General features: G+C 33.6%; 1 protein-coding gene across 2 annotated transcripts in view; it reads right to left on the bottom strand.

Moving 5' to 3' along the window:
- Positions 1 to 13,659, bottom strand: part of XPR1 (xenotropic and polytropic retrovirus receptor 1) — a 218,199-nt gene that overhangs the window by 62,083 nt on the left and 142,457 nt on the right. For both annotated transcript variants that reach the window (XM_025429964.3, XM_049112115.1), the window contains 4 exons: positions 11,571 to 11,794; positions 9,351 to 9,500; positions 9,001 to 9,084; positions 4,375 to 4,456 (listed from right to left, as the gene is read on the bottom strand). In XM_025429964.3, the coding sequence (XP_025285749.1) occupies positions 4,375 to 4,456; positions 9,001 to 9,084; positions 9,351 to 9,500; positions 11,571 to 11,794 (540 nt within the window). The remainder of the gene's footprint in view (positions 1 to 4,374; positions 4,457 to 9,000; positions 9,085 to 9,350; positions 9,501 to 11,570; positions 11,795 to 13,659) is intronic.

Here is a 13,659-nt window from a genome sequence, read left to right as displayed (position 1 = left end):
TTAAACACAGAATTATCACATAACTGAATGATTCCACTCCTAGGTATATATCCAAAAGATCTGAAACCAGGTACCCAAACAAAGCCAAGAATCTGCATATTCACAGCAGCACAGTACATATTAATGGGTAGAAACAACCCAGTATAGTACATGTTCGGTTTTGGTAGATACAACCAAACCATTCTCCGAAGTCCTATACTCATTCGCTTTAATCTTCATGACATTTCATTGCACTGAGCTAACATCATTTAGTTTTTTAAACAATTCTCAACTGATGGAAATTTGAGTGGTTTCTAAGATTTTGTTACTATGAACAAAATGGTAGTGAATACACTTGTCTCATGTATGTCCTTGCACCCATATACAAGTATGTCTGTGAAATAAATTTCTAGAAATAAAACTGCTTAACCAAAGTGATTGTATTTAAAATTTTATATCCATTACCAAATTATCCTCCAAAGAGATTGAAACAATTACAAAAAAAAAGAGAAACAATTAATACTTTTACTATTAGGGTACAATTAATATTTTTACTATTTCACACGTTTTTATGTACTTTAAATGGCCAAATTCATATCTTTAGCAAACCAAAAAATGAAATATAATATATTGTTATTGTATCAAATTGAGTAAAGGTTACTAGAAATCTATAAGAGAACAAGTTTTTAAAAATCTGAATCAGGTAATTTTTCAACTTCAAGAAACTAAATATCTGAAATATGTGAATTTCAGACAAATTATTAAAAAGGTCATATCCCCTTGGGAAACTACAGCAATTACACACATTATTTTTTTATATGAATGAAAAAAGAATCGTGCTTGTACATGCATTACTACTGCTGTACTTCTCTCTCATCTCTCAACACTGTTATCTTTTAAGTACCCGCTGGGAGATAAATAAAGATAGACAGCTGGCTTTATATTTACCCTGCCTCCTCTCATACACACACAAAGATCAAACAAAGGAAGAGTTCTGAGGGGAGAGAACATAACGCACCACACTAAATGCATAAACCACACACATTAAAAAAAATTAGACTGTCTCACAAAACAGTTTATGTTTACAAAAGAAAACAAAACCTCAATTTGTCCCTGAATTAAAAAAACCTTTCAATGCACTCATAAAAAGAATGAAGGTTATTTTTTCTTATTATTTAGTGATGATAATTATCATCGCATTCATCTTGAAAATAAAAGAAAAAACTTCACACACAAATGATTGAGGTTTTTTTCTTAGAAAGAACAACTACTATCACATACACCATATTATTTATATTGATGTAGTGCTTCACAACAATAAACAGGTTTTACTTCTACTTCTGTTTTTTAAAAAGATTTATTTGAGAGACAGGGAGAGAAAGAGCACGGACTCGAGTGAGGGGAGGGGCAGAGGGAGAGGTAGATGGGAGACAGAATTTCCAGCAGACTCAATCCCAGAACCCTGAGATCATGACCTGATCCAAAATCAAGAGTCGAACCCTTAACTGACTGATCCACCCAGGTATCCCATGTTTACTTATAATTCTTAGCTGATCTCCATGAAGTGGTCTCAAACTGTATCATCTAATATTCTCCTTCACACTAGGTGAATTTATCATTTCTCTCCTTCATAACCCATTCCCTCCTCCTATGTCCCACCCTCTTCCCCTATCAACTAAATCTCTGCTTAACTATCTCCTTGTCTTGGAATGCTTTTCATTCCATCAGTGTCCAGCATAAATGCCATTTCTTCCATTAAGTCTTCCCTGATGCTTTCATTTAAAAGTAATCACTTTAGTCCTTTGGCCTGCTTAGAACATTTAACATTTTCTGTCTTGTAGTATATTACTACTGTTTTAATATACGTCTTAATCTCCCTGGCATAATAAACTTCATAAGGAAAGGGATTCTCTTATCTAAAGACTTAAAAAGTATCAAGCATAGTCATGAGATATATCAAATTTAACTGCTGAATGAGTTTCTAAAACAAAACTATAAATCTGAGGTAATAAACTCACCTAACAAATAAGGAAATTATTTCAGAGAAGTTAAATGATATCCTTAAAGCCAAAACAATTAAACAGTAGAGCTGACACTAAAATCCAAGCAAGACCTTTTGAAGACAAGTTAGTGTTCCTTCCCTAACAGCTAGCTTGAAAATCTAGGGCTGGGTTTTTTATTGCAGTATTTCCCTGTAGTTTATATAAATAGATTGCATTCATTTAAAGAAATAGAACTAGATTAAAATATAATAAATTATACCAATATTAAATCATGAGCTTATAGTAGACCATAATTATTAGATACAACTTTTAGTAACTGGGAGGAAAGAGAATTCTAAAAACACAAATGAAAACACACTATCAGAAGGTAAAGTTCATATGTTCTCTATGAGCCATTACAACTTGGGTCATAATTTATAATTGACAATCCTAATTAAGGAGAATGTTAATGAGGAAAAACAAGTTCAGTAAATTTTTTCTTAAACATCTGCTATATGTGTAGCACTGTGTTAGAAACCTGAAATACAAAAATGAAAAATACACAGTCCCTGCAATCGAGAACAGTACGACAGTAATAGAAACTTCTTTGTTCAAGCACTATTGTGATTACTCAACACTGAAGATAGAATATGATGGATATTTATACAATACCATCTGTTTCTAAGTCATGTTTCTTTGCAGATTTACTGGAACAGAATTTAATTCTTTATTAATGGTTCACAGTTATTATAAGCCTAAGTACACACACTCTTGGGGGTATACCAGGATTATTTGCTCTTGAAGTCCTTGAATGCAAGAACCTTTGAGATTTGTCTTTTTGCTGTTTGTGCTTTCTGTTTATCATTTAATTTTATCTCTGCCCTTCTCTTCCATCCATTCTAGCTTCCACTAATATTTTTTGAACCCTTTCTATGGCCCAGGTGGTATTCTAATTGCTGGAGATGCAATGGTGAATAGGAGACAAGAGTCCAGGGATCAAAGAACTTATATTCCAGTGGGAAAACAGAAGAAATATAAATATGTAATATTATATTGTGTACTTAAAAGTGCTCTGAAGAAAACTAATGTAGGCTGAAGGGATAGAACAGACTTTTTTAGAGAAGGATAATTAGGGAAGGCTTTAGTGAAGAAGTGGCACTTGAACAGACACTACATAAATATATTCACATAAATATAGTGAAGGAGTAAGCCGCACAGACATCTTGGGGAAAAGCCTCTTATGCAATTGCATGTAATTGCATGTAAGCAGGGGTAGAGGATGAGAAAGAGGAAGAGACTCTCAAGCAGACTCCATGCTGAGCTGAGAAACCAAAAAAACCACATTTTAAGGATAAAGCCATAGAATCTGCTGATGGATTGGAGATGAGGTATGAGAGGTTAAAGAGAGGCTAAAGGTTTTGGCCTGAGAATCTGATAAAAGGTGATGATATATGGAAAAGAAAGTATATTTTGGGGTAAAAAAAATTTGTCCATGTAAGTTAGAAATGCCCACTCTAAATCCAAATAGTCAACCAGATATCATTCAGAGGATAGAGTATACATACTTGAGTCATTAGCATACAGATAATACTTAGCCATAGGCTTGAAAAAGATTGCCTAGGTAGGAAATGAGTGTCAACAGAGAAAGAGATTGGAGGATTTAGCCCAGCAGTATTGCTCAACATTTAGATGTCACAAAGAAGAGAAGAGCTACCAAAGGAGATTGTCAAGAACTGTCAGCAGAATGTGATTTCCCAGCAAAACCAAGTGAAGAAAGAGTTTCAAGAAGGAATGATCCACAATGTCAAATGCTGCTGAGGGGTATGTCAAATTCTGTTGGGAGTTTTAGTAAGATAATACCTCCCTTGCTGTTATATCATTTCTTGATGCTGGGAGTGCTTTTACTTTCAGCAATTCCTCCTACCTTTAATTCTTAACTTCTATAGAATAGGAAATTATATAAACATGTTTCTTAAAATTATATTCAAAGTAATTGCAAATACATTCTGGAAAGGATGTGAGAGAATCTCCAATAAGCAAAGTGAACGAGCTTTAGTACATGAATTTTTTAATCTTATTTATTCTCAACTGTGATCAAGGAAGCTGAGGTTCTTAATGTCTGAACTTAGAAAAAGTATAAAGAAATTGTACATAAAAAATAGAAAATGATGGGGAATAAAAGTCATAAACTAGTAATGTTTTAAAGGATAACTATATTCAAAAGGAAAAACAAGCCACACAAATGACCAAACACCATTCCATCCCTCCCAATCATTTATAAGAACAAAAAACTTAGCCCTGACAAATTTCTCTTTTAGTAGTAGCTTTGTTTTACACTAGTTTTGATAAAGGAACAGAATATAACAAAGGCATATCACTAAGGATAATTTAATTCCAAATTTAAACAACTTACCGGCAAGCACAAGGGTAATATTCAGTACAATGAATATTCCACAAAATAGGCCAACTCTAAAAGTAGTCCATGCTGGTGCGGGCTGTAGATAGAAAAACAGCACACTGAGTACAGGGCAAAATACTGCATATATTTAGTATATGCAACAATAAATTAAGTAGTATGAGTCCCAAAGCTCTACTATGAAAAGAAAAATAATTTATTAACTGAATTTTTATAAATCAGAACCAAGAAGCATCCTTTCATTCTCCTATAATAGAAAATAGATTTCCTAGTTATTCGAATATCTTTAGAGAAATCTGAGTTACTAAATAAAAAATAATTTAATCTTAAAAATCAAATCATATATACACTGAATTTTTCTTATAGAAGAAATCTAAGTGCAACTTCATTTTTACAATGTTTGTATCTTTAAATTTTGTATGTCACTATTACTCATATTTGGTACTTATGAACCATGGAGACAATGGCAAAATTAAGAACACTTATTTTCTATATTACTTATACTATTAACACTGGGGTAATTTAAAGTGAATTTTTAAGGTATAATAGAGATTCTCCAGAGACTCAGAATCTCCAGAGTGTGTAGGTACAAAAAAAAAATATTTTTCTAATAGTAGTTTTATATTTAGGAAATGATAAAAGAAAATCAACCGTTTTCTAATTATATAAGAAAGTGCCCTGATATTTTAAACATAAAGGGATGAGAAACAGGAGAAAGAAAATATTATGAATTTAAATATTTGCTATGTTATAAAGAGCTTCTCTTTTTAAAGGTGGTATTACTTTCAAGACAGTTTAAATGTTTTCTAAAAATTCTTTTTCTCCTTCCTTCCTTCCTTCCTTCCTTCCTTCCTTCCTTCCTTCCTTCCTTCCTTCCTTCCTTCCTTCCTTCCTTCCTTTCTTTCTCTTATTTACTTGAGAGAGAGAGAGAGAGAGAGAGAGAGAGAAAATGTGGGGCGGGGGAGGGTGCTGAGGGAGAGGGAGAAGCAGGCTCTCCACTGAGCAGAAAGACCAACTTGGGGCTCAATCCCAGGACCCTGAGATCATGACCCGAACTGAAGGTAGACACCCAACCAACTGAGCCACCCAGGTGCCCCTCTAAAAACTTTTAAATGAAAAAAAGCATTGAGACTCTCTCTGACTTACACATTCATCAGTAATAGGTACCTGAATTGTTAGCTTAAGAATGAAAACATCCAAAAAAAAAAAAAAAAAAAAAAAAGAATGAAAGCATCCAGAGGGAAGATGGTTATTTGTATTTTCAAAAAAAATTTTTCTAGCTTAAAAAGTTGTGTAATTTATCATTTACAAAAGAATACAAATAACATATCTGGACTGTTAGGAATTGAATAATAAAATGTACCTGCACCTATCATCCATCTTCAGAAACAGAACATTTCTATTACTTTTGAAGTCTCTACCCCTGCCAGATCCATAACCTTCCTTCCTCACCAAGGATAACCATTTCCATGTTTTCTTAGCTTTACTACCTCTTCATGCATTCAGAAATACCTGAATTTTTCAAGATTACCTTTCTTATTTGTAATAGTTTTATAAGACATATACTAAACTGCACATATTTAAAGTGTACAATTTGATGTTTTGATATGTAAACACTTAGGAAATTATCACCATAATCAAGACAATGAACACGCTGATCCCCCTACCCTGAGAGATTCCTTATGCTCTTCTGTAATGCTTTTATTCTTACCACACCCCATCTCACCCCACAACCCCTGACAATCATGGATCTACTTTCTGTCATTATATAGTAGTCTGCATTTTCCAAAATTTTAGGTAAACAGAATCATACAGTATATTCTCTTCTTTGGTCTGGCTTCTTTCATTCAGTGTAATTATTTTAAGATGCACTCATGGTTCTATATATCAATGTTTAATTCCTTCTTATTGCTGAGTAGTATGCCATTGTATGGATATATCATACTTGTTTATCCATTTCCCTATTGATATGTATATGAGTTGTTTCCAGTTTTAGGCTATTATGAATAAAGTTGCTTCAAAACACTTGTGAAACTTTGTGTGCATGTGTATGAAACATTTTTTAAAGGATTTTATTTAGTAATTTAAAGAAAGCTCTACACCCAACATGAGGTTCAAACTCAGAACCCTGATCAAGAACTGAATGCTCTACTGACTGAGCCAGCTAGGTGCCCCTTTTGTATACATCTTTATATGAAAATATGCTTGCATTTGTCTTGGGGTAACACCTATGAGTATAATGGCCAGATTATATGGTAGGTGAAGTTTCAATTTTTAAGAAACTGCCAAGTTGTTTTCCAATATGCTTGCATCATTTTACTTTCCACTAGCAGCATATGAAATCTCAGAGCTTTGTTCCTCCAACAATTAGTGTCAATGTTTTTAGTCATTCTAATAGGTGTATATTACCTCCCTATAGTTTTAATTTGCATTTCCTTACGACTAATGATACTGAACAACTATTCATGTTTACTTGCTACTCATACACCTTTGATTATTCAGATCTCTTGCCCATTTCTAAACTGGGCTGTTTATTTTCTTATTTTTGAGTACTGGAGTTCTTTATATATTTTGAATGCAAGTCTTTTATCTACTGTATTTTTTACTAGTCTGTTGCTTTTCTTTTCATTCTCTTAACATTGTCTTCTGAAAGCAGAAGTTTTAAATTTTAATGATGTGCTTTTGGTTTTATTTCTTAGAAATCTTTGCATAAACCAGTCATCAGGACTTGTTCCTATATTTTCTTCAAAAATGTGTAGTTTTAGTTTCCATGTAAGTCTATGGTATACTTAAAATTAATTTTTGTGTATAGTATAAAAGATGTGTGGAAGTTCGTTCTTTTTTTTTTTCACTTGGAAGCCAATTGCTTCAGCACCATTTGTTGAAAAGATTTTCCTTTTTCCACTTACCTGTCTTTACATCTTTATTGAAAATCAGTTGTCCATGTATTTATTGATCTAATTTTGGATTTTTATTGTTTCATTCATTGATTTACTGATTTTGACATTAATACCACATTGTCTTGATTACTGTAGTTTTAGTAAGTTTGATATGAGGTAGTATCGATCTTTCAACTAAGTTGTTCCAAAACTGTTTGGTTGTTCTTGGTCCTCTGTATTGCCATATAAATTTTTTAATTTGCTAACCAGTTTTGTGTGTGTGTGTGTGTATATATATATATATATACACACACACATTATATTACATATTATGTATATTATATTATATTATGTATATTATCATATTACATATTATGTATATATAATATATATATAATAAATATAAAGGACTATTGAGATCTTGAGCTGGATTGTGTTGCATTATTGATCAATTTAGAAAGAAATGATAACTTAGAAATATTGGGTTTTCTAATCCATGAACATGATATATCTCTCATGCATTTGTCTTTTTTAATTTCTCTCAGCAAAGTTTTATAGTTTTCAATGTAAAGGTCTTACACTCAATTGTCAGATTTATCTCCACATAATTAATTATAAATAACATTTAAACATTTTTTATTTCAAATTGTTCTTGATGGTATATAAAAACATAATTTATTTTATATATTGATCTTATAGTCTACAACCATGCTAAATTCATTTATTAGTTCTAGTAGCTATTCTAATGCTTCACAAGATTTTTCTACATAGGTTACCATGTCATCAGCAAAAAACCCCACCAATTTTAGTTCTTTGTTTCTAATCTGAATGCCTCTTCCTTTTTCCTATCCTACTATATTGGCTAGACTCCCTAGTACAATGTGGAATGAAAGTAGTTAGACTGAATATCCTTTTTTGTTACTAGAGGGAAGGTACTCAGTGTTTCACCATTTAGTATGATATTGATTAGAGTTTTTAGGTAAATGCCTTTTACTAGGATGGGGAAGCTCTTTTTATTATTGATTTCCATTCCATTGTGGTTGGAGAATACTTTATGATTTAATCCTTTTAAGTTTATTGAGATTTATTTTATGAAACAGAATATGTTACCTAAATATTTTTGGTATAATTACTGTGTAAATGTCATTAAATAATTTTTTTTTAACGTAACTATGGCACTTTGGATGAAGTTATGTTGTAGCCCAGCATAACTGAATCTTCCCACCCAGTATCATTAAATATCTAATATTAAACATCTAGTGACCATATCATCAAATAAATCTCTCAGTAATTTGGGGAGGCCAAGAAGTTAGCATGTTGATAAGAATAAATAAGAGAAGGAATACAGCATAAGAAGAGAAGAGTGGGAAGACATTACAATTCATCATGAAGTAAGATCTGGTACTTCATTTTTTAAAACAAAATAACAAAAGTAACAACTATTAAAATTTGGTCGACATTTTTGTTTTTTTTTTTAAGAGAGAGAGTAGCATTGAGGGGCAGAGGGAGAGGGAGTAGAGAGAATCTTAAACAGGCTCCACACCCAGTGCAGAGCCTGATATGGGACTCAATCTCAGGACTCTGAGATCATGACCTAAGCTGAATGGACTGAATCATTCAGATGCCCTTGACATATTTTTTTAAAGTAGTGAAACTAGAATATTTTATCAACTAAACAAATTGTGTTGATTACTAACTAAATAGGCAAAACTAACCAACCAAACAACTGGAAGTAAATACTAACCTGAGCAGCTCCCAAAGGGGGGACACGTAATCGTTTCATAGCTTTTTGTCGGTCACCATCTTCAAGTTCATTAGTCACTACAGCCTAGAAAGACACATTCAATTTTGACACAGGTTCTACTAATCTTAAGTGATACATAAATAATTGTGAATCATTTATGTACATGGTATTCTGAAAACCTCTTGGTGAATGTATGCTGATAAAGCAAAAGAAAAAAATCATCAGTAAGAATATTTTATTCAAAGCTAGCAACTAATTACAAAAGGAGAATAGAGATGAGGAATTAATTCATTAAAAATAAGACATTAATGCTCTTGAAAATATGTGGTACATAAGTGAGATTACTGTACCTCAGTTTCAGAGATGAGCTGGTTGATTTTCTTGCATGTATAAAATGGGGCCACTTCAACATGAGCCACTCGCCAATCTGCTCCACGGGAAGTTTCCAGGATTTTGTCATGCTTTTTGAGGATTTTTCGAAACCCTGTAAAATTCAGATTCTAAAGAAAGAAATGGGAAAAACTACTATAATTTCCACCACCACAAAAGAAGAAAAATAATAAGCACTACACATTGATGAGCTGACTTTAGAGTGAGTACTGAAGGAAATAACAATGCTTTCATATAAGCATTTACTACTAAAAGGATAAGATTCTTCTTTCTCGAGGTGCCTGGGTGGCATAGCTGGTTAAGCGATTGACTCTTGATTTTGGCTCAGGTTGTGATCTCAAGGTAGTGAGATCGAGCCCCACATGAAGCTCCATGCTCAGTGAGGAGTCTGCTTGAGACTCTCCCCCTCTCCTTCTATCCTTCCCCACCATGTGCTCTCTCTCTCATAAATAAATCTTAAAAAAAAAAAAAAAACTCTTCTTTCTTATTCCATCCATTTATTTCAAAGTAGTATGCTATCAGTAATAAAAGTATCCTTGAACTATGAATCCTATTATTTCTATATCAAGTAAATTAATGGAAGTCTTAAACTCAAAACATTTTTTTACATTTTTATTTCAATTTTCTCATGTACAAGAAGGCTAATTTATATTATTTTGCTTCATGATCAAAAGAATATTATTAGAAAATATTTTGGATTTATCATACACTGAATACATTTATTAGTTCTTTGTTTTTGAAGGACTGGTATAGGTATGTATTTTCCCTCTACTATGAGAGTATGTATGAAACAGCATAGAAAAGGGAAGATGATCTATTTCTTATTTTTTTAAAGATTTTTATTTATTTATTCATGAGAGACATAGAGAGAGAGGCAGAGGGAGAAGCAGGCTCCCTGTGGGGAGCCTGATGTGGGACTTGATCCCAGGACTCCGGGATCACGCCCTGAACCAAAGGTAGACACTCAACCACTGAGCCACCCAGGTGCCCCAATTATCTTTTTCTTTTTTTTTTTTCTTTTTTATTTATTTTTTATTTATGATAGTCACACAGAGAGAGAGAGAGAGAGAGAGAGGCAGAGACACAGGCAGAGGGAGAAGCAGGCTCCATGCACTGGGAGCCCGACATGGGATTCGATCCTGGGTCTCCAGGATCGCGCCCTAGGCCAAAGGCAGGCGCTAAACCGCTGCGCCACCCAGGGATCCCTTATCTTTTTCTTTTAACTTTCATTTTGCTTCCATCGATTCTCAGTTTGGGGATGGAGTGCGAAAAGAGTCAGAAGCAGTAATCATACATACAGGGTTTTGTTGATAATGGGTAGGAGCTTGCACTTCTCCATTTGTGTAATATCAAAATACTACAGTTTTCTTCTTTTTTTTAATACTACAGTTTTCTACATTCTCAAATTGCTGTTCTTTGATACATGCAAAAAAAAGCAGGAAACTGTGGATTTGCATAGTTTTTTAAACCAAGGTTTCTAAATTTGCTGATCACATATCCCTATCAGTAAAAAAACTGAGCACTCCCTCTGAATGAGACTTTGCTTGCTTGCTAGTTTGCTTATAATTTTTGTCTCATACTTTAACACATCATCTTAAACACTCCTAGGTGCATACACCTTGATTTAGAGATTGCCTTCAATTAAGTTTCCTTTCTCCTCACTCTCAATATATTCTTACAGAATAGCCAGCTTTAAGGAATAGCGAATAGAACAAAACTTTTATAATTAATAATTATATTATTAGTGTTAGTTTCAAGAACTTAACTGTCTAATTGCCTTTGTGAAATTTTGCTATAGGCTTGGAGCAATGTAAAGCTCTTACACAGCCAGCAGCAGCTGGATAGACATATATAATTTCTTATTTCTACTTACCACTACACCAAAGATGCCTCTAAAAATAGGAAGCAAACCATGAATCAAGGGTTACTTGTGCACACTGTACAGAAGGTTTTAGAAACTAATCTTCAAAAACAGAAGTCTTATTAACATTATTTTGTCACCTTTAATACATGTTTTTTAGCCAATTAAAACATGTGAAATCACATTAAGAACCTAAAAAATAATGACATGCAAAATAAAGAGTTCCCTTTTTGGATTGGCACATTAGTATAGTTCAAGGTTGATTCCAAATTTCCCAATTATTTGAAAGTTCCATTCTCCAGAATAAGAATCTAAGTACCTGATAGTTCTGCAGCAGGATAAGACTGAGGTAGAACTCGCTGAAGGCCAGTTTAAGGTCTTTAATATTCCTATGTTGGACACGTTCCTCATGGGACAAGTGGAAGACTGGCTTCCTGCGCTGTCGCAGTGTAGTAACACCAGTGCTCTCTTTCTGGGCATCCAGTGAGGACTGAAGTTCATTCTGAAGTGTAGCAAACCTGCGCTGAGCCTCTGCAAGCTTTTCTATAAAAAACAAAAAACAAAAGAACCCCAAAACCCAAAAAACAAAATTTCAAATTAAGATAAAAAAGCTGGTAAAGTTCTCACTGACTTGATTTTTTTTTTTTTTTTTTTTTTACTGTTAATTTTGTTCTGCTTCCCTAAAACTTTTAGGAAAAAAATGTAACATGTAGTATTTAGAACTGGATACGAAAAAAAGTGTTTTTGGTATAACATCTCATCCTACCATTCTATCCCACATTTCCCTCCCTTGCAAAACCTCAAGTGTACCTTTTTTTTTTTTTTTTTTTTTTGCAGATGAAGATATAGAATCTAAAAAGCCACTAAAAGTGAGAATGCAAAGTGGTACAGCCACATTATAATTTGGAAAACCATTTGTCAATTCTCAAAAAGTTAAACACAGAGTTAGTTACCTTAAGATCCAGCAATTTCACTCCTAGGTATATACGCAAGAGAACTGAAAATATATGTTCACACAAAAACGTGTACATATACGTAAATTTGTATTCACAATAGTCAAAAAGTGGAAACAACCTAAATGTCCATTCACTGATGAAAGGATAAGTGAAACATGGCATGCATAATATAGATATAATGGAATATTCACTCATAAAAAAGAATGAAGTACTAATACATACCATAACATGAATGTATCTTAAAGAAATCATGGTAAGTCAAAGAAGCCAGACATAAAATGCCACATATTGTTTTATTATTATCCATTTATATGAAATGTCCAGAGTAGGCATCCAGAGACAGAATGTAGATTAGTGGTTGCCAGGTTCTAGGGGGCAGGAAGAATTAGGAGTGACAGCTAATGGGTATGGGTTTTTTTGGAGGCAATGAAAATGTTCTGGAATTATATAATAGTGATGGTTGTACAACCTTGTGAATACTTATGATTTGAATCTCTCTCCTCAGGACAGATATTCTGTCTCTTTTAAAGGCTTATGTGAGTAGGTCAGGTTCACTCAGGATAATCACTCATTCTTAAAGTCAATTGGTTTGGGACTTTAATTACAGCTGCAGAATTCCTTCATAGCAACACCTAGGTAGATGTTTGATTAAATAATTGGGAGAAGGTAGAGAATACACTAGAAGGAAGGGATCTTGGATTCCACCTTAGAATTATGCCATGTATTTCTGAACTGATACAAATTTCTGGAGATTCCAAATGCCACTTGGTCCAGCAGTCAAATGGAAATTTATAGTGTTCAGGTGACAGATGAAATACTAACCAAGGTTTAACTCATTATGGATCCACTTGGTCCACACACTCACATTATGATTCTTTCTCCATTCTAGAACGTATAATTGGATTAGAAACATCAGGCCACTTGTTGAAATCTCCACGTTGACTATGACCCAGGCGTTAAGAGCCACTATTGTAGGAAGGACTAATGGAAGTTCCTAAAACTTCTTCCTATCACAATAATAACCAAGAGGCAAAAACACATCCCTAGGTTGTGCCACCACCAGGGACTTGAAAGACACAGGGATGTTGGTATCTATGATATCCTCATTTAATTCATCTGTTTAGTCTGTGTGGAAGTTGAATGGATCTTGAAGAATGACTGTGGATTAGAGTAAACTTAAGTGGTCACTCTGGCAGCTATTATTTAGATGTGGTATCATAACTGGAGCAAATCAACAGAGCCTATAGCACTTAGTATGAAGCTATGCACCTAATTATGCAGCTTCTTATCTGGCAACAGACACCTGCATGGTCTTAGCCCTAGAAATGACACCATTCCCCATAAATACTGCTTAGCCACCTAGTAGCAGGTTGGATGCATTGGATGCATTGGATGCAGGAGGCAGAGATTTGTCCTCTCTGGACTAAATGTATTCTTGATATGGTTGTGCCT

This window comes from Canis lupus, chromosome 7, assembly GCF_003254725.2.
Source record: "Canis lupus dingo isolate Sandy chromosome 7, ASM325472v2, whole genome shotgun sequence".
NCBI classification, from domain to species: Eukaryota; Metazoa; Chordata; class Mammalia; order Carnivora; family Canidae; genus Canis; species Canis lupus.
Note: the sequence above shows the minus strand (reverse complement) of the source record. Positions and strands in the feature narration are given on the sequence as shown.